The following is a 21552-nucleotide window of genomic DNA, read 5'->3' as shown; positions in this document are numbered from 1 at the left end:
GATCTAGCGGGCACTTGCAGAAGTGTTGTCTTTGACGACGATGTTGTGCGTTGTTAATAATGTGCGTGTTCTTTGTTTAGCTGTGCTCATGACTTGGGGAGGGAGCGAGGGAAGGGGGGGGGGAAACAAACCTGGTCCGAACCGGACCACGATCGGCTTTAAGTGTTCATTTTTACGTTGTTGTTGTTTTTCTTCGTCGTTTTGTATTATTTAAAGCTTCAACCAAACGAGTGAGGTTTAGCGTGGAAAAGGTCTATGTTTAACACTTGAACATTTCCGTGTAAGTCTTCCACCTACCTGTAGAGCCTAACTGAATAGAGTTCCAATGCGTGTTACAAACTAAAACTTCCCTTTTTCATTCCGAGCTTTCCAAACTATTAATATCAAACAGCTAAGATAATTAAGGGGCAGCGTATAGTCATTTAGGGTAAGAGCGCACCACATCTTCTGCGATAGACATTTCTTTTGCAAATCTCCTCGCTATTAAGGCTTCAATTACGACGCACAACTTTGACCCAACTCTCAAACTCTTGACGCGTTCATTCATACACAAAGGCAAAGCAATTATAGATAATGAATAAAAGTCTGCATTATTCAGATGCACAACACACACGTAGGCACGCGGGGGGAGGGGGGGGGGGCACGCAGCATAAGAGAGCTGATTGCGTGAGGCCCATCGGGTGAAAGAGAGTCATTTCCCCCGTCCACCCTTAGCGTGATCTTCCTCCAGATCTTCTGTGATTATAAAGGAATTAAGGGCCGCCATGTTTTATGACCGTAGAGCCTCGTGGCTCTGTGAAGATGCCCCCTTCAAATCAAATCTCATTCGCCTGCCGCCGCTGATTGAAAGAAGGAAACGGTACTATTATGGACATCTTTGTCTGAGTAATTTGTAGATTGAATGGATTGTGTTGATGATTTCCTTGCTCCGACGGAAGACGCACACTCACTCATCGGAAGCGGTGGACGCCTAATTGGGTATCTTTCCACCTCTCGCTGCAGAAGGCCTGACATTGATGCACTACAAAAGAATTTGCTCTATTGTTGCTGTGAAGTATATGGTACTGTGTGTCTGTGTGTGTGTGCAGTGTGCGGGCCTCCCTGTGTGTATCCATCTTTGTGGCTCTTGTGCAAGTGTGCACATTTTATGGCAGCAAGTGCGCACATTTTTTGGGCGGGAGAAAACAGCGGAGATTAGGTGCTGGTGGCGTTCCGGGAGCAGGGTGGTGTCCTGATGTACAGGGGGTGGTTCTTCTACGCCGCAGGTCTCACCCAGACTGTTAAGGGAGTTGTTAAGATAATGCTTGCTTCCCTTAAGCCTTTAGGCCATTGGTTCTCAAAGTGCGGCCCGCGGGCCAATGGCGGCCCGCAGAAACATTCCTGGCGGCCCGCCAATGATATACAGATGTAAGAAAAAGTTTTAATTCGACTGTACATTACTTTGAAAGGGTGAACCTCAGTTTCGTGATTTAGACCTCACTTGAACTCACTCCCAGGGGTCCACGGTGCAATGTTTTTTCACCACTGGGATGCTTACAGCGTTTCCCGCCTAATTCTTTTTTGCTTTGGCGGCCCTCAGTCAAATTCTGGGTTCCTAAATTGGCCCTCAGCTGTCAAAACTTTGAGAACCCCTGCTTTAGGGTCAACCCAGTCGTTGACAGGCTTGTGCTCTTACAACTGCTCCTCACAGCCTTAACCCAGGGACGGTGACCCAACTCATCCAAGTACTGAACCGAAACTAAGTTTATGTTCTGATAACATGATGATACTAGAAGAGTGAAGAGGTAGGTAAAGGAAGGGTGTATGTGTTGGCGACATGAGCTCCATGTTGCTGGAAAACACCATTTTTGAAATTTGAAATGATTCAGATTCTTGAAATGGACTTGGCATGTTTATAGTGTTGTTGTTTTTCTTAACTGCAATTGAATCGTTTAAACCGGCTTTTAGGTTTTTATGGGTTTACAATGTCAGTGTTTATGTTTACAGAGGAACGTTTTAACTCGGTACCCTGTTAACACAGTGAGGCTCCACTTGCTAGCATTGTGTTTAAACTATAATATTCAGATTTTGTCAGTGAATACAATTCTAGATTATTTTAAGCCAATATTTGAATTGATTTATTATTATTTTTAAATGGACACGAATTGACACAGGTATATATATTTCTTCACTGGGTCAAATATATTGAAATGTTTTCAATTTCGAATTTGAGAAGCTAAACATTTTTTTATGTAATCTAAAACAGAATTCAAACGGCACACAGAAAGCTCCTTTCTCTTCAACATTTTACAAACGTTTCAAAAAAATGGCTGCTGCCCTGAGATGTGTTATAAAACTAGTATGTTGAAGAGCAAAATTACTCTTTTCAGTGTGAAATATTACATTTAGTTTGTTTTTTTGATATACATTTGCTTTATTGCCAGCACCTTTTAATGACGTGCTATGAATTTATTTATTCTTTATTGACCTGAATTCGCCTGAGCCGATACTGCATCAGTCAATAGACATGAACTTAAGTCAACAAAGTAAAATAAGTGTCCAATAAGTTTAGATGTTTCCCCCAAAATAGTGCAATAGTGCACATACTTTATCAGACATGCCCATGACAGGAAATACCATACGATGGTTTAGGAGACATCTTTCAACGTTTTTCATTTTTTTAACATATACTGTATATGTTTATATTTGCTCTCCTTGTGTTTTTTGCATAACTGAACGGTACTTCATTTTGGTCTGCGGCTCCACATAAGCTGACCAATCTTTGGTACTTGTGTATACTGATGTACATTTGACATATTTATAATGCAGTTTGTAAATATCCTTTTTTTATTTTATTATGTTATGTTTCGTCTATTTCATTTTACTGTTGTTTAATCCTTTTTCTTTTACGTTCAGAACGTGGATAAAAAAGCAGAAGCTCAAGAGTCGTTTGTTGTATGCTTGGATGCTTGGTTGTCCTTTGACCCGTAATAATCCCTTAAATAAAACAATGTAGCCTTCCCTAGGCATTGGGAAATAATTCAAACGCAACCGTGTGTACTTTATCATCTGCTGGGCTAATATCGTCTCTTTACAAAGCTGTTTGCATTTTGACCTCTAGAATACAACGAGGCCTTCAATCACGCCTTTGACACCCACAAAGTACTTTCAACCAGAGCAGTCTGAAATGATTACAATGAATTCAAGTGTTACTAAGTTAAGTAACAACTCGTTTGGAGATCGCACTTCCAACTAGAGGGGTCAGAAACTATCCTACTCGTTTTGTTACATTTATAAACATGAATCAAAGGGTCACTAAGTGAAGTAACATCTCTTTCCAAGAATGTACTTCCATCTACAACAGTTGAAAAATCTCTGCATATATTGTTATTTTATTGATTACAATGAATTACAGGGTCGCTAAGTGAAGCCACATGTCCACTTCCTGCGTGGAGGAAGTGGAGAAGCGATGAAGGGAGGGAGGATTAGGATAAAGACTTAGGGTTTAGTGTCAGGGCAAAGGGAAAGTGAGAGGTGTCAGTGTTCAGAGGAGTCAACCCCTCACTAATCCACCTCTTATTCTCTACTAATCCCATCCCTCTCTACCCGTTCTGTCTTTGTGGCGCTTTTTCACCTGTGTCTCATTGTATCGCCACTTCCTCCCCCTGATAGAACTATAATACACACACACACACACACACACATACACACACACACACACACACACTCGTACGCTTGACATCCTAAGTCCTCGACCTCCCACCGTGTCCTGGCAACCGTAACCCAAACCCTGGTCAGTTTCTGGGGTTTAAGAGTCATTTAGCCGACATTTTTATCCAAAGCACTTACGCCAACTTTGGATAGTGTCATGGATGGTGTCACTATGGAACAGGTAAGGGTCAGGCGACTTGCCCATAGAGCGAGAGGCAGACTGTGGACATCGTGGGTTCGAACCCGGGACTTTTCATCATCCCCCTCACAGCTATACTGCAAATGGAGCACATAGCAGCCAAAACGTTTGCTGACAAACTTAAAATGTGATTTTAAGTATTCTGTCCTATCAGAGACCCCCCCCCCCCCTCTCCTGGTGTGTGTGTGTGTGTGTGTGTGCGTATGTGTGTAAATTTGTGTGTCTGTGTGTGTGGCGGTGACTACAGTGTGTATTTGTGTGTGTGTGTGTTTGTGAGTGTGTTTATGTGTGTGTGTTTGTATATTCCATCAGGAACAGCCTAAACTGTTAGGAGGACTCCTGCGCCGCCCACCTCCTCTCACAGACAAATTGCCTCCCAGATTGCAGAGGAAGGTCCGGGCAGATGGATGGGAGCGTGCGCCGAGACCCCGTCCTGCTCCGATATTAGGGGCCGTGTTTTACATAAGGCGTGGGCAACCCCGTTGGTGCCATCAGACAGGCTGGGGCACGAGGTCATGAACGGCAAAACGGTGATGCACGCGAGGAGATGGACTCCATCACTCTGAGATGTGTGATAGTATTATTGAGTTTAGGCGGTGAAACACTAAACGTTGTTTTATGATTAAAAGTCCATGGACACATACATCCTCTTTTTTCTTGTGTTTTAATCGACCAAAATGTAGTATCCCCCTTGTCCAAGCCTTCTCTCTCTCCCCCTCTCCCTCTCTCCCTCGCTCTCTCTCTCTCTCTCTCTCTCTCTCTCTCTCTCTCTCTATCTCTTCCTCTCTCTCTCCCCCTCTCTCTTCCTCTCTCTCTCTCCCTCTCCCTCTCTCTCTTCCTCTCTCTCTCCCCCCTCTCTTCCCCTCTCTCTCTCTCCCTCTCTCTCCCTCTCTCTCTCCCTCTCTCTCTCCCTCTCTCTCTCGCTCTCCCTCTCTCTCCCCCTATCTTTCTCTCCCCCTCCCTCTCTCTCTCCCTCTCCCTCTCTCCCTCCCCCCTCTCTCCCTGGTCCCTCCCCCTCTCCCTAGCCCTCATCATCTGCCCATCACTCAGTGTTCACCTCTGTGTCATGTAACCGGGGGTAACCGTCTCATGCGGCCGTGTTCCGCCCCGCCCCTTAGTGACCACGTGGATCTATTTCACCCCTGTGCTCGCCATACGCTTGTAACACCTCGCTAATCAGGGGATGTCCTTTGTGTCCTCCCCCCTTCTCTCTCTCTCTCTCTCTCTCCCCCGTTCTATTCCCACCAATCTCTGCCTCGCTCACTCTAGTCCAGGCACTTTCAAGCACATGTTTTCTGTTCTTGTTTTTTGTTTTTCGTCTGAATCTGTTTTATTCTTATGTTTTTTATTTATTCAGTATGTCTGTACCATTTCTTTCTCTTATTTGACGTACATGCGTTGCTGTTTCCTTCTCATACTTCACTTATCTCTCTTCCTCTCTATCTTCCATCTCCCCTACTGCTCTCTCCATTCTTTATCTCTCCCTACCTCCCACCTCTATCTCTTTCCACTTTTCCATCTCTCTCTACCCCCTTACCTTCTCTCCGTAAATCTCTCTCTCCCTCTCTGACCTCTCCCCCTCTCTCTCCACCTCTCTACCTCTCTCTCTCTCTCTCCCTCTCTCCCCATCTCCCCCTCTCTCTACCTCCCACCTCTCCCCTTCTCTCTCAATACCTCCCTCCCCCTCCCCCCCTCCCTCCCTCCCTCCCTCCCTCCCCGGTGGCGGCTGGCTGCTGTGTTTCTCTGTTAATTTGCCTGAGAATGCATTAGCTGTAATGAAGGCGGAGGGCCGAGGGATTCCTCCAGGGTTCCATTAATCATCCCCCCTCAGACAGGCAACCTTGATTACAAGTGGCAAGAAATTCATTAGAGCCGGGCCTCTGACAACTCTTATCTCCGCCAGTGGATCTGACTCATTAGGCAGCCAAATTAAAGCTATGATGGCCCTGATGAAACTCATCGCTTGTTTATCTTGTGCGATTTGATGCATCTGCCCATACATCACTGCAGCCGGGGCCGGCCGGGGCCCCGCCCAGGAAGTCAGGACTCGGGGCCGTGCGCGCTGAGTGTCGTGGGTGTGCCTGTGCGCACACAGATAGAGACACACACACACACACACACACACATAAACATACATACAAGCAAACACACACTGAAAACATATGTAGACACACACACACACACATACACATACATAAACATTCACACACACACACACACACACACATAAACATACATACAAACACAAACAGACACACACACATACACAAGCATACACATAAACATACACCCACACACACCGTGCACGATAATGGGGTATCTCTCTCTTCCTCTCAATGCTTTTCTCTTTATCTCTCTCGCTCTCTCTCTCCCTCTCTATCTTTCTCGCTCTCTCTCTCTCGGCAGGTGAAAAAAATAATGGGATAAATGCCGGTGCTGAACGGAACAACTTATGATATGTCAATTTAGGATTCAGCAGCAGAATGGTCAGATGATGGTGACACCGTTGTGAGACCGCCCGTCACTCTCTGAGATAATGTCAGTTTAATGACTGGCAGATTAAAACTAATTTCCATTCCAGATGAACTCACCCATTTGCACATTCTTTAGAATTGCTTGTTCTGTAGTTTTTTCTGTTGTGTTGATATTAAAGATAGATGTATGATGTTTCTCAAACTATATATATTTAAATGTTGATTTATATTTTTATATATACATATATTATCTATATATGTAAATGTTGATTTGTGTTTTTATATTATAGATAGTACAACTGCAATTGTTTTAAATCTGTATCTTCATCTATAAATGTTTTCACCTTCCTGAGATTGGTGAGAAATGTACAACCAGGCATAATTATCTCAACTGTATGTGTTTTTTTCCTTCTTAAGCTTTTTCTGTTTGTGTCTATTTTGTATTTCCTCTGTTGACCTTGTCTTGGCCCCCTGTCATAGAGATCGCTGTAGAAGCCTCTGACACGATGTTGTCACTTGACATGCATTAGTGAGCCCTTGTTAAACTCTCAGGGTCGTCATCCTCCTCACTGGCGATGTGAGACTACATCCAAGTGTAACAATCTTGACCCATGAGTCCGAGCGACACCGAGTTCACGTCATGCGAGCCTGCGAACCGCCTGTAAACCTGTAGTTGTCAGTGCTCAAATAAATGTATACAATGATTGCGTTCATCGTCCATTGCGAAATTAGACTGCGTAAAATCGGTGGTATCGAGGAAGGCCTAAGTTATAAAAAGTTACTTATATAAGTGTTGGTCTTTAGTGTCCTCAGCTTTAAATTCTGTGAAGGAGGCTGTATTTTCAACGGTCGGCTATGTCGCTCAAATCGTCTTGATTTTAAATAATGATTGCATATAGTCTTTATTGTTTATAATGAAAACAATAATGTAAAACGCTCCTACACCCGATTCAGGATACTCCAACAGGTGCTGCGAGAGCCGAGGACAGAGGGACTCTCTCTGTGTGTGTGTGTGTGTGTGTGTGTGTGTGTGTGTGTGTGTGTGTGTGTGTGTGTGTGTGTGTGTGTGTGTGTGTGTGTGTGTGTGTGTGCGTGTGTGTGTTTGTCCCGCTGCTTTGGATCAGTCACGTTAGTTTACTGCTAGGTGTTGAGTCGGACCCAGGATCAGCAGGAGAGGCAGCCTGGACCCGAGCACACTGGATGTGTGTGCAGGCCTAAATGTTCACGCACTTCTACAGAACAGACGATTTAGTCATTAACCAGAACCTTTTATCCGGGTTGGGATAGCCTATCTGTTTTTTTAATCGATTTAAACAGAACTGTTCTTTAAACAATTTTATTTATTTATTAATCGGCCTATATATTTTCCCCCGAATTTGTCACTCGTGTCATTGTCTTTATTTCACTTCAGATAACCTTATCAGAAGGCTCCATCGTAAATAGCGAGGCTGTGTTTTAGTGGCCCTTGAAGAGTGATTGATGGCGGCGTTCATTACCACGTGTTGGATATGAGCTTTCTAATGGGGGGCCATCCGTCTACCTGAGACACGGGGCCTCCCAAAGAGAGATAGATGACTGCTACTATTGTTAACAAAAGAGGCCATCTTCCTTCAACCTCTTGTTTTGTTTTTTTTATGAAAAAGTCTATAAGATAAGGTCAAGAAAATAAGCTCTATTTTTGAAATATTTAACGTTGCTTTTATTGATGACATGGGAGATGTTGAACGTGAACCCTGTGCCTGCTTTCTGAACAACAGACGAGGTGGGATTCTGGGTTAACCTCTCTGAATGGCTCTCTGCGTTTAGTTTAATCACCGCGTTGTTGGTGAACGTACAACAAATCATGCGGATTTACAGAAATTCAACAAGAGTGTGTAACACACGCACGCACACACACACACACACACACACACACACACACACACACACACACACACACACACACACACACACACAGTCATATTTTTCTTATTGGCAGTGCCCAAATCATATTTTAAAATAGGTACAAATTACTTTATAATAACGACCAGTTAAAATTAGTTTTTATGGCTGAAGCTGAAAAAGTAAAATTAACCCAGCCTTTAAAAAATGTTTTTGCAGCCACACAATTATTGACGAGGTCCAGAGATATAAAGTTGGTATTAAATAAAATAATTATTGTCAGATAAAAATGTAAACACATGTTTAAGGTTTGGATATTTATAATCATATTTTACAGTTTTCTTCTCGGCTCAGTTAGGCTATGTTAAATATAATGCCTAATCGCCTGCATATTATCGTTTCACAATAAATCAGTCTCAATTCATATTTTGTATAGCCTAAAATGATTTATTAGGTCGATATACTTTAACATTTCTTCCCTGTTTGATAATTCTTCACGTCGACATTATTCTTTTTTTTCACAAAAGAATGGTCCCTACAATATCGGCAAAAAAATTAAACGTTATAAGTTACATGCAAAGATTATCAACAAAATGTACAAAATACAAAAAACAAGCCAAACTAAATAAATTGAATTAGCTTCACCAAACCGGTCGCCTTAAAGGGCATGCACAGAATAACCAGAACATCTCAGGCCCGACATATAAATACATAAAAAATGCATCTTTACAATTTCTTCTCATAGTGCCCATTTATGCAATATATTTACATATATACAAAACAATAAATTAGATCGACAGCATATTGACAGACAGTAGCTCTGCAATAATCCTCTATTCTCGCGACATCTGCTCGTTCTCGTTTCGGAAAACCAGAATGAACGGGTCCCCCTTTTTTTGTGCTTCATGCGTTCGACAAAGTGGAACATTTGGACCATCGAGTCTGTGGTCTCGATGGTCTGTCCTCTGGTTCTGAGTCCAGAATCTGGTGGTCCCGTTGAGTCCAGTCCCTACTGCCTCTGAGTCAAGAGCCTGGTGGTCCGTTTGAGTCAGGACCTGGTCCTTAAGTGTCCAGGACCTGGTCCACTTGAGTCCAGGACCTGGTGATCCCTTTAAGTCCAGGACCAGGTGCCTTGAAGACCAGGAACTGGTCCTTATGAGTCCAGCACCTGGTGGTCCCTTTGAGTCCAGAACCTGGTGCTCCCTTTGAGTCCAGAACCTGGTCCATTTAAGACCAGGACCTGGTCCTTATGAGTCCAGGGCCTGGTGGTCCCTTCGAGTCCAGGGCCTGGTCCTTATGAGCCCAGGGCCTGGTGGTCCCTTTGAGTCCAAGACCTGGTCCCCCTGGTCCCTTCGAGTCCAGGGCCCGGTCTCTTTAAGTCCAGGACCCGGCCCCTTTCAGGTCAAGGCCTGGTCCCCTGCTCTATCTGTTGGTGCTGACTCCTCACCGCGAACCTGTTGACGTGCACCGGGATGGGCACCACGATCTTGGGGTTCCGCACCGGTTCCCCCGAGCGGTTGTTCACGTTACCGGCCTTGATCCGTTTCCACTTGGCCCTGCGGTTCTGGAACCAGATCTTCACCTGCACCTCACTCAGCTTCAGCGCGTGGGCAATCTGCGAACGCTCGGTGAGCGACAGGTACTTCTTACAGTGGAACTCCTTCTCAAGCTCCAGGAGCTGCTCGCTGGTGAACGCCGTGCGCCTCCTCCGGCTCTTCCCCGCGGAGGAGCCGCCCGTGGGGAGGGCGTCGTGGGAGCCCGTCTTCAGCTTGCTCTTCTGGGACAGGGAGCCGCATGTGTTGCCGTCCGAGAAGCTCTCGTTCTCGCTGTCCACGGAGCTGTCCTCCCGGTCACTGCAGGTCGGGTCTGCGGACTTACGGTCCATCTTCTCGTCGTCGGAGCTGTACAGTTTGGTTTCACCTGCGATTCGAGAATAACGACAAGATGAACGGGTTAGTGTGGACACGACATGATGAACGAGAGAGCTTGAACGCGAATGTCAAGGAGGCAAAACCGGAGAGAAATTTGGAACTCCATTGAAGATAATAAATGGGAATGTCGTGTCATAAAAAGTCAAATAGATTTATGGGTGATAAAAGGCCTTCTAGACACTGACACTATGCATGCATTATCTCACATGCTTTCTCGACATAAACGAGTGAGTGGGTTTGAAGTGAATTTCAGGGGGGCAAACCGTTGTTTTTCTAAAGTTAATGGTGGAACTGAATCCAAGTGTAACTATTGAGGCCTGAGTTGCTGTGAAATGGCCTGGGATTGAAAAGCATTGGATGAATAAAATCAAAGCATGGTTCCCTCTGTAGTTATTAGATCAATAGATCTAAGTAAATAATTGAATCAATAACAGCAGAACAGAATGCTCACATTGGTGACAACGGTGCTTTGAAATCAGTTGGTGTGCCACTAAGTTTGTTTTTTGGCTTTACGCCAAACTGAGGCCTCAACATCACGGTGGAAAGAGTAGGTCTAGGCCTGTAACACTTTAATTTATGCATTTATAATCCACCGATAACGAAGGCCTACACGGAGGATTATTGCAAAGCTACGGTCTTACATCCTTACTGTACCGACCGCGATATGTTGTTGTTTCTCTCTCTTCTGACAAATTTCCTTATTGTAAGTCGCTTTGGGTTAAAGCGTCTGCTAAGTGCCCTAAAAGTAAATTTCTCTAAAGTATAAATTGCCGTTGAGTCTCAATTTACATGTTTATGTAATTTCATTTTTAAGAGCTGCTATCTAATTTACAGTCAATAATTTAAAACACCCAGGCCTCCATTCCCCACTCCCTAACTGACCCAGATAGAGAGAGAGAGAGAGAGAGAGAGAGAGAGAGAGAGAGAGAGAGAGAGAGAGAGAGAGAGAGAGAGAGAGAGAGAGAGAGAGCCATGGACCCCTACCTGATATGGTCTGAAAAGTTTCCGAGAAGTTGAGCAGGTCTTCCCTGGCCTTGTCCCGGGCGTGCAGGTCCTCCTCCAGCGGGCTCCCCTGCCGCCTGCTCCCCGGGTCAACCGCACCAAGCCTCGGCCCGGGCAGCTCCTGCGGTGGGGGGTAGAAGCTGTCTGGCGGGTCGGAGAAGCTGGGCAGCGTGGTGGTGAGGGCCACCATGGAGGGCATCCCCTGGCCCAGGCTGGCGCAGAACGTGTTGGTCAGCCGGCCCGCGAACGAGGCCAGCGGGGCCAGCGGAGGCAGACCCGAGGTGAGGGGCGAGTGGGACATGGCTTGCGGGATAACCAGCGGTCTGTAGGGCATGAACATGGGGTAGCCGGTGTAGAGCAGGTGTCCCGGCCGCGGCTGCGGGGTTCCTATCAGGGAGTCGATGGAGAACGCGGTCCCTTGGCCGCCGGGTCGCTGCATCTTGCGGAAAAATGCGGTTTTAATTTCAAATTTAAGACGTCCGTCCGGTCCTTCCGTCCTTCCCACCCTCCCACCAAGTTAAAAGACCCGGCCGGTAGGATGACGATGAAGGGCGCGCGCTACAGTGGTGCTGCTCGAGGGAAGCGGAAGTAGTATGTCCTCTGTTGCGCTCTCATCTCGAGGACTGAATCGCTGCTCCAAAACCTCCTCACGCTATATGGGACCCGAGCCGTTTGTTTGCTGCTCACTACCTAGTCCTCTGTTTGTCTCTCACACACACACACACACACACACACACACACACACACACACACACACACACACACACACACACACACACACACACACACACACACACACACACACACACACACACACACTCTCTCTCTCTCTCTCTCTCTCTCTCTCTCTCTCTCTCTCTCTCTCTCTCTCTCTCTCTCTCTCTCTCCACATCAAGCTCTCTCCAACTCCTCCCTCTGCTCCTCTTGTAGGGGTGTGTTTGTGTGAGTTTGTGTGAGTTTGTGTGTGTGTGTGTGTGTGTGTGTGTGTTTGAGAGAGAGAGAGAGAGAGAGAGAGAGAGAGGAGAGAGAGAGAGAGAGAACGTATTGGTTATCATCTGCGGAACAAGGGGGGTGAGAAGGGGGCGTGTCCCCGGGGGCTCATCCATCTTCCTCAAATTACGCTTCATTTCCTTATTCAGCCCCTGACTTTTTGGCCGCCTTGAGAGGCGGTGGTTTCCCAGTGGATAGCCTACAAAATAGACGGGTCGCCCCAAAACCACCACCCCCACCCTCCTCAGCCCCCCCCTCCACATTGACTGGGAGCGGTGTGAGAGACTTCTCCGGCCCGGCCCCTTCCATAACCGTTGACCACACCAATCCAATCAGCTATTATTAATTTTGATTGATGATAAGTAATTACTTTGGACTGGAGGGACAGCGTAAGGCCACGGTGGCTTTTGTCCGCGTGACGGGACGGATGGCTTGGGGGGAGAGGAGGGAGGAGAGGAGGGAGAGGAGGAGGGAGGAGAGGCAGATGTTTCGCCTCTCTCTCCGGGAGAGGCGCTCCTCTTCTCCTGGGCTAAAACAATGCGTTGGGTCTCGGGGAAAGAGAAGCACCGCGCCGATTGCTCCCTGGAGAGACGCTCTGTCCGAATGATCAGAATCCAATATAACCCATTTATGAGGTCAACGGCAATCCGTGGCAATATGTTGGCCCGCCTGGCTCCGATTGAATGGTGCACCTTTATTAGGTCGCTGGAGTAAAGAAATGTTGAACTCAATTGAAGATAATAAAGCGGAATATATATGTCTCATCATAAAAAGTAAAATAGATTTAGGAGATGATGATAATAGGCCTTCTAGACATTGACACTATGCATGCATTATCTCAACATGCTTTAATGGCGTGCTTCCATAATTACGACATCCCGTTCTCTGTGTTCACGATGCTGATTTAATCGGAGATTATTTGCCCGTTTAAATGTCAATCCGAGCTGCTGATGATGATGATGATGATTAGCCGCATTGAGTCCAGGACGCGCGGCCACTCCAACCGCTCGTCTGATTGCAGGAGGACATCAACATGTCACCGCCATCTCTGATTGGCCCCTGAGGGCCGGGCCATGCTAATTCTGATAATTGCGGATGACTTCAGCAGCGGCCGCCTTGTGATCCCGCGGACTGGTCTTTCTACTGCTATCTCCCTCACAGCCAAGAGGACTTAAAAGTTAGCCCCCAGCTTGGGCATCTTAAAAACAACGCCTTTTTACCATGCAAACTTGACTTCAAAGTTAATTTGTTTAAAGTCACACAACAGTATAATTGTATTTTTATTATATGGGGCGGCATTCGACACGGCTTAGAACTGCCTATAATTAATTTCAACAATTAATGTATGTGTTTTCCGTGACTATAATTATATTTGTAGACGTGTTTCCAGCTTGCGGAAAGGTCACTCATTATAAAACGCAGAGCTATTTAAAGCTGATTCATGGCCGGCCTGTTGCCTCCTCCTCCTGATTTAGGTGCCAACAATGGGCCCCTCACGGTAACCGTCCTGTCTTCTGTGGGCGTTTCACTCAGACCTAACTCACCACAAAACAAAACAGATATGCCTATATGTTATAGATATTTAATTTAGTTACCGTGTTTTTTTTTTTACCTAGGCTTATATGCTACGCTTTATAATAAATGTTAAGATCTAGGCTACTTTCAACCATATGTTGTTGGTTTTTAAATTTAACCAATGTTATAATAATATTTAATAACATTTACAAATAATTAAATGTACAAATAGGATCAATGCACAGGCCGTCGCCAACAAACACCAGACCCTATGCTTAATAAAACGGAACCATTTTCTGAACTGTGGCAGAGTTACACCTATAGAGCAACGATGGTAACAAACTAATGAACACATCCATAAACAGCAATGCAAAGTTTAATTTATTAACAAATAATCGCCAGTTTCAAAAATTGTTAGGCCTGTGACCTACAATATAGGCTGTAGCATATTTATGGAATTCAAAATGTGGGATTTATAAAAATATTTTATCATGTCGATCCACGTTGGCAACCAACATTGCCTATGATCATAATTCATTTGACACATATAAAAATACAACAACTGTACATCCCAAAGTCGGCTCATCTATCTACATCTTAGCGTCTCCATGGAGATCTGCGTCAGGATCCCAGGCTGTCGCCTCAGGTCTGCAGCGCCCTCTGGTGGTGAGACCTGGTACAACATGGGAATTTACCGTGCATGGGTTCTAGAAATAAGATCATGTTCAAAACAACGTTTACATTCAGGGCATCTAGCAGACGCTTTTGTCCAAAGCGATTTACAATAGGTACATTTGTCAGAAAAAAGATTTTACAGTAAAGATGTAGAAGCAAGTGCCAAGCACTAACAATTGTTAGGTTAACCCATTCCCCGAATAAAACACGATAGCTAAAATATATTTAAACCGTCTCTTTCTCCACCTTGAATGTGCTTTATCAACTACACAATAAAAAACGTATGGCTTTATGGAGAAATATGACCAAAATAGTGGGCTATATTTATGTGTCTTTCAGACAGTCAGTCAGTCTGCTCTATTAACCACATCTAATGGTGGATTTTAGTAAGTGTTTTTTTTTTTAATTTTACATTTTGCCTAATGTGGGAAAGAGTCAATGAGGATTATGGGATTTTGAGCACATATTGTTTCCCAATAAATTTGGCCTGTCTGTCTCTCCGTCTGTCTGTCCGTCAAACTGTTTGTCTTTCTCTGTGTCTGTCAGTCTGTCTAACCACCATTTTATTCTTACAGACATCTACAGAGCATCTGCTAAGCATTTATCCAACAATCTGTCCTCAACTCAAACACTAAAACATTAAACACATAAATAGGCCTACTCGATCCGGATCTCAAGCGTCCAATCACGACACTTAATGGACGAAGCCCGTGAAGTGCAGCAGCAGGTAGTTCTGGATAAAGGTGGGCAGGGGCAGCTTCGGGACCACCCTGAGCAGACGCCCCTCTAGGTAGACCCGGACCCTGCAGCGGGCCAGGTGCTGTAGGGAGCGGGGGGTCCGGGCCAGGGAGAACAGGGACTCATAGAAGTCCTGGTGATCCTGGGTTTGGGAACGAACCACAACAGGAAACCTGAGTGAGTGTGGACGTTTTCAGTGCGGTTGATTGATGCTTTCGCCGTACAAATGCAATTCAATACATTGGATTAAATCAAGTGTGAAGGGAAAAAATACGAAATAAGCATTTATATATTAATATTGATATATATGTTATATCTATAATATTTATATACATAGCCTACAACCAATATATTTAGATAAGACATTGAATATAAAATAAATCCAATGTTATTCACCTCATCATCAGAACAAACTCAATAAATCAATCATCGAGAATAAAAACGTGTCTTTAAAGTTTTCCTCAAATCGACAACACCACAGTTGCGACGACGAGATGATGATGACGATGATGATGATGAGGAGGATGAGGTCAACATCTCCTTACCTTGAAGACTTCCGGGGGCACGGCCTCCACCCAGGCATCCGTGACCTTCAGCCGGCTGTAGGCGTTCAGCAACACCTCCACGGTACGAGGAGACCCGCAGCAGTGCTTCAGCACCTGCACACACACACACACACACACGCATACACACACATACACGCACACTCACGGCCGTCAGGCGGGTTTAGCAACACAACAGCTAAAGAGACGCTAAACACGTCGACGGTGGAAACCCGTTCAGCGCGACTGAGCTCGTGATTCCATAGCATAAAAATAAGTGAAGTAATTAAACACTTGTGAAATGAACAGATTGGTCTTCCCTCTAGGGGTTTAACTGGAAATTATGCAATTAGCGCTAATTAATCTCCTATTAACACTTGCCTAATTAGGAGCCGTGCCTTTTTCTGCTGAGGCCCACGTGGGTTCAGCAGCGATAGTGGTAGTCAAGCGCCCCGCGGAGTGGGGAACGCCTCACGTCGTGTCGCGGAATAGGGAATGTTTAAGTGAGGTTGTGAAGACTTTATTTTCAAACAAAGCCGGCTTGTTACCTCCAAGTGTGTTACACTTTTTGGGCTGGCTTTCCTTTTGGAAATAAAAATAATGTCAAACTAACTGAATCGACGACCAAGAGTTTTTGTGTGCGAGTGTTAAAGCTGGGGTAGGACAGTTATTTTAGACACATTTTTACTAATTTTTGTTGAAATTCTCTAAACATTAAAGAGAGCAATAAATTAATCAAATATTCTGGCAAAACTTCAACCCATCTGTAGCTGTTGAAGGCCTGTAATAACCAGTCCAATCATTTCATTCTGCCTGAATGAATTGATTGGATGGCTTTCCTGACTGTCTACCTTCCTACCCGCCTACCTGCGTGCACTCCTCCCATGCATGACCTGAGTATTCCTCAAGGCTGGGCAGACCTACAAAGCCAACGAGCTAGTCCTCTTTTTTGGGAGAGTAAAATAAATAAAAAGCTGAAATAATAATAACTCCTGTAAAATAATAACTTTATTTTACAGGAGGTAAAATAAAGTGACCAAACCAAAGTTAAAGTAGATGAAGATGAACGTACCATGGAGTGTAAAGGAAGTAAAATAAAGTTAAAGCAGCTGTAGACGAACGTACTATGGGTAGTAAAATAAAGGTAAAGTAGCTGTAGATTAACCTACCACGGGCAGTAAGATAAAGTTAAAGTAGCTGTAGATGAACCTACCAGGGGCAGTAAAATAAAGTTAAAGTAGCTGTAGATGACCTACCACGGGCAGTAAGATAAAGTTAAAGTAGCAGTAGATGAACCTACCACGGGCAGTAAGATAAAGTTAAAGTAGCTGTAGATGAACCTACCACGGGCAGTAAGATAAAGTTAAAGTAGCAGTAGATGAACCTACCACGGGCAGTAAGATAAAGTTAAAGTAGCAGTAGATGAACCTACCACGGGCAGTAAGATAAAGTTAAAGTAGCAGTAGATGAACCTACCACGGGCAGTAAGATAAAGTTAAAGTAGCAGTAGATGAACCTACCACGGGCAGTAAGATAAAGTTAAAGTAGCAGTAGATGAACCTACCACGGGCAGTAAGATAAAGTTAAAGTAGCAGTAGATGAACCTACCACGGGCAGTAAGATAAAGTTAAAGTAGCAGTAGATGAACCTACCACGGGCAGGGCCCCGGGCCACACCCGGATGGACCCGTAGTTGAGCAGCGACTGCACCACCCTCTCCGGCTGCTGCGCCGTCTTATAACACACCACCTTCAGGATGTTGTGCATGGGCGCCTCGCCGCCGTAGTCCATCTCGTTCACCCCCGCCCCGTGGGCCAGCAGCAGCTGCACCACGTCCGCGTTGGCCTGCTTGCACGCCATGTGCAGCGGCGTGCGCTTGTCTCGGTCCAGGGGCCCCACCTGGGCCCCGGCGGCCAGCAGCAGCTGGCAGACCCGGTGGTACCGGGTCAGCTCGTGGGCCTCGTGGGGGTGGGCGCAGGCCGCGCTGAGGGGCGTGAGCTCCTCCTCGTTGCGGCGGTCCACCGCCGCGCCGTAGCGCAGGTAGAGGTCGGCGTGCTCCGGCAGGCCGTGCCGGGCGGCCACGTGTAGGGGCGTGTCCTCCTCGTCCACGCTGCGGCCCGTGATGGCGGCGCCGTACTGGAGGAGCTGCCGGGCACATCTGGGGTTAAGGGGGGGGAGGTTAGAAGGCTTTTGGTTCGAGGGAATCCCTAGATAAGATGGGAGTGTGATTAGTCATTAAAAGCCCTTCCCTGTGCCCTAGCCCATTCTGCCCAAAAAGTGATTTTTCCATGAAAAACGATTCAACAAAGAACCTAAATCCTACTAATACTATCATTGCTGTATACGTTTCTCAACCTAAATCCTACTAATGCTATCATTGTTGTACACGTTTCTCAACCTAAATCCTACTAATGCTATCATTGTTGTACACGTTTCTCAACCTAAATCCTACTAATGCTATCATGGTTGTATACGTTTCTCAACCTAAATCCTACTAATGCTATCATGGTTGTATACGTTTCTCAACCTAAATCCTACTAATGCTATCATTGTTGTATACGTTTCTCAACCTAAATCCTACTAATGCTATCATGGTTGTATACGTTTCTCAACCTAAATCCTACTAATGCTATCATTGTTGTATACGTTTCTCAACCTAAATCCTACTAATGCTATCATTGTTGTATACGTTTCTCAACCTAAATCCTACTAATGCTATCATGATTGTACACGTTTCTCAACCTAAATCCTACTAATGCTATCATGATTGTACACGTTTCTAAACCTAAATCCTACTATTGCTCTCATTGTGGTACATAAGTTTCTCAACCTTAATCCTACTAATACTATCATTGTTGTGTACATTTCTCTACTTAAATCCTATTAACAATCTCAGCGTTGTACAAGTTTCTCAACATAATCCTTTTAATACTACTACTACTACTAAACCTACATATACATTGTTGTGTATACGTTTCTCAACCTAAATCCTACTAATACTACCATTGTTGTGCATATTCTCCTCAAATGTCCACCATCGACCCTTTCCCGCCCGTCCACCCGTCCACTCACTCGAGGGACTCCGGCAGGGTGCACACGTGCAGGGGCATGAGGCCGTCCTCGGAGACGGCGTTGGCGTTGGCCCCGTGGCTCAGCAGCAGCTTGGTGCACTCGGGCTGGCAGCTCTCGCAGGCCTCGTGCAGCGCCGTGCTGCCGCCGGGCGCTAGCTCCACATCGGCCCCCCGCTGGAGGAGAAGGCGAAGGCAGTCGGCGAAACCCCGACACGCCGTGATGTGGAGGGGCGTGGTCAGCTCCTGCTCGTAGGATAGGGACCACAGCCCTGGACAGGAAGGGGAGGACGAGGGAAGGAGGGAAGGAGGGAAGGAGGGAGGTAGGAGGGAAGGAAGAAAAAAGGAAGTAGGGAAGGAAGAAGAAGAAGAAGAAGAAGAAGGATGCGGCAGAGATGGGGAGAAAAGGTCAAGTTTAGACGCCCTCATCAGCTTCATTGGCATTCAGGTAAGACACTCCACATAGTAGAAATTTAGAGTTAATCAAATCCTCCACTTTGGTTCATAAAAGATGATGTTGCTTGGTTTGTGCCTCCTCAGAACCGTACAACTTATCTCCTCCAAGAAAGTTTGTTAGAATATGTCTCAAACTTGTTTCATATTTCCGTGTCTCCGGGATGACGTACTCAGTCCTCTGTAGTTGAACCTGAAGCTCTTCCACTCCTCTATGTTGCTGGTGTCATAGACAGAATTGATGAGGAAGGTAAACTCCTCGTCATCCATGATGCTGATCAGTGTCAAACCGTCTCCAACCAGGAGAGCGTTCCAGAATTGCAAAACGCAACCGCTGGCCTGAGCTGTGGCGATCACATCGCTGCGGTAGGTCTTCGGCTTGCAAAATGCAAACTTGGAGAGTTGACGATCCATAACTATAAAATATGAAACAAAAACTACGACATCGACGGAGCTGTTTCTACGTTTTCATTCTGGTAAAGTGTTGAGATTTGATGTGCTGCGTTTTCTCCTAGAGGAATCAAACCACTTAATACAGTCAAGTCAGGGTTATTCAGGGCGTTGTAACGTGATATCTTGGTCAGCCCTGTGAACCGTGCCAGGGGTACGCCTCAGCAACAGATAGCGGGTCACATGTGGCATGCTAACTGTTGCATCATAAGCACCGTTGCAGTCAGTGGTGAGGGAGTTGTGGGGGCTTTATGTGGAATGATGAGTGCATTTAAGCAAATTGCAACTTTGCAGCATAATGCAAACAATGCATTATGTTTTTAGTATACTGGATGTCAGACAATTCTAACCCCCAGCTCTGATCACTATAAAACATAACGGCATCACTTGGCTTGAATGTACTCTTCAGGTCTAACTCCAAGTTGTAGAAAACCCTCATTCACTCAGTGTCAGTTTTCGATTGCCAGTGTATCCAATGAACGCAGATTATTTTGAATCGTTAAGGCTCTATCCAACAGAAGTTAAGTGGCATTTTCCGAACATCTTTTGTGAGGCGTCTGCATAAAGCCGGAAATTGGAATGGCACATTGTTTTTCAAAAATTGGGAGGGTTGATGGTGGTGGCTAGGGTAGTGTGACGCAAACTTCCTAGCCTTGATATTTGAATCTGTCAAAAACCAAAAACCTGTCGATCCCTGCGCTGTGAGCTATCAGTTGACAAAAGAGCAATCAAAGCAAGAGCTTCAATTTGATAAAATACTTGTTAGTCTAACACCAGTGCAGGCGTGTGTCATGACTATGATAGACATCAATATATCAGAAGTAATCACAAACAAATGTTTGGGGCGAAAATATATATGAAAAACACCTTCATTTTCTTTTTTTTGTTTTGCTGGGGCTATACCATGGTAATAAAGTCATTCAACAAGAGCTAGACCCAATTTGGAGCACACACACACACACACACACACACACACACACACACACACACACACACACACACACACACACACACACACACACACACACACACACACACACACACAATTCTTCAGACATCATTGTCATCAACACTGCTCAAACATGAACCTCCACAAATTATTACTAAAAATAATTACCAGTGACGCCTCACCTTCCCCGCTGGCGACCCAGCGCATGTCCCCGCCCCGGGGCTCGATGATGAAGTTGGCCCTGGTGTCCTTGGGGAACAGCTCTCTGAGGGCCTCCAGGTCTCCAGTGTACAGGGCATTCTGGGTGACCAGGTCCTTGCACACCGCGGGCGGCGCCGAGGTCCTGGACGCCAGCAGCTGCCGGCTCCGGGCCTCCTTCTTCAGCATGTAGCCGGTGAGCTGGCTGGAGGCCGCCCTCCTCTGGTGTCTGTGTCGCTCCAGCATGTCCTCGTCCAGCTGCAGCGAGCGCAGCGCCGTGCTGCTGAAGACGAAGCTGCTGTTCTGCGACATGTCGGGACTCGCTCGAGAGAGAAACGTGTCGGGAGGCAAACGCCGTGAACTCGAATCTCGTCGCTCAGAGTTGCGGTGCGGCAGTCGTTCCGAGGCTGCTGCTGCCTGCCGCCACTGCGTGTTTCTGTCAGAGGTTCCCAGTCTGGCTGACATGTTCACGGACGTGTTGCCAGCTGCTGGGAGGTTGAGCCAACAGGGTTGTTTTGATATCTTACACCAGGGCCCCGGCGGACAGCGTGACACGCCGCAGTTCTGTATTTATAGCACCTCAGTCGGCCTCTCTTGTTGTCTCGCCTCCCAGCTCCCAGCACAGCTACACGGTTGAATTGAAATGCTGTTGTTGACCGAATGAAATGTGTTCAATCACCGACCGCTTCCATCACACACACGGCTGGCTCACAGCACATTTCTGTTAAGACCAGACATTGGATAGGGTCGTGTCTTTATAAGGTTTATAAAGCAGGGCCATACTGCAATAGCCTATAT

At 45.9% G+C, this 21552-nt stretch overlaps 3 protein-coding genes across 3 annotated transcripts in view; 1 reads left to right on the top strand and 2 right to left on the bottom strand.

Moving 5' to 3' along the window:
• Positions 1 to 3013, top strand: part of agap3 (ArfGAP with GTPase domain, ankyrin repeat and PH domain 3) — a 56347-nt gene extending 53334 nt beyond the window's left edge. The window contains exon 15 of the mRNA XM_079750578.1: positions 1 to 3013. This exon is cut by the window's left edge and continues 455 nt beyond it. The gene's annotated coding sequence lies outside the window, so the exon portion shown is untranslated.
• A 6633-nt stretch (positions 3014 to 9646) lies between these two features.
• Positions 9647 to 11616, bottom strand: gbx1 (gastrulation brain homeobox 1; the record flags this gene model as incomplete). The annotated part of the gene is made up of 2 exons (XM_079750336.1): positions 9647 to 10164; positions 11160 to 11616. The coding sequence occupies 2 exons, from the start codon at positions 11614 to 11616 to the stop codon at positions 9647 to 9649; spliced, it is 975 nt and encodes a 324-aa protein (XP_079606462.1).
• A 3435-nt stretch (positions 11617 to 15051) lies between these two features.
• asb10 (ankyrin repeat and SOCS box containing 10) lies at positions 15052 to 21066 on the bottom strand (the record flags this gene model as incomplete). The annotated part of the gene is made up of 5 exons (XM_079751565.1): positions 15052 to 15237; positions 15641 to 15754; positions 17290 to 17794; positions 18709 to 18976; positions 20739 to 21066. 5 exons carry the CDS (start codon positions 21064 to 21066, stop codon positions 15052 to 15054), a joined length of 1401 nt encoding a protein of 466 aa, XP_079607691.1.
• Positions 21067 to 21552: the final 486 nt, after the last annotated feature.

The sequence above is a fragment of the Pollachius pollachius genome (assembly GCF_949987615.1).
Source record: "Pollachius pollachius genome assembly, chromosome: 14".
Lineage (NCBI taxonomy): Eukaryota > Metazoa > Chordata > Actinopteri > Gadiformes > Gadidae > Pollachius > Pollachius pollachius.
This window is presented reverse-complemented; position numbering and strand designations above follow the sequence as displayed.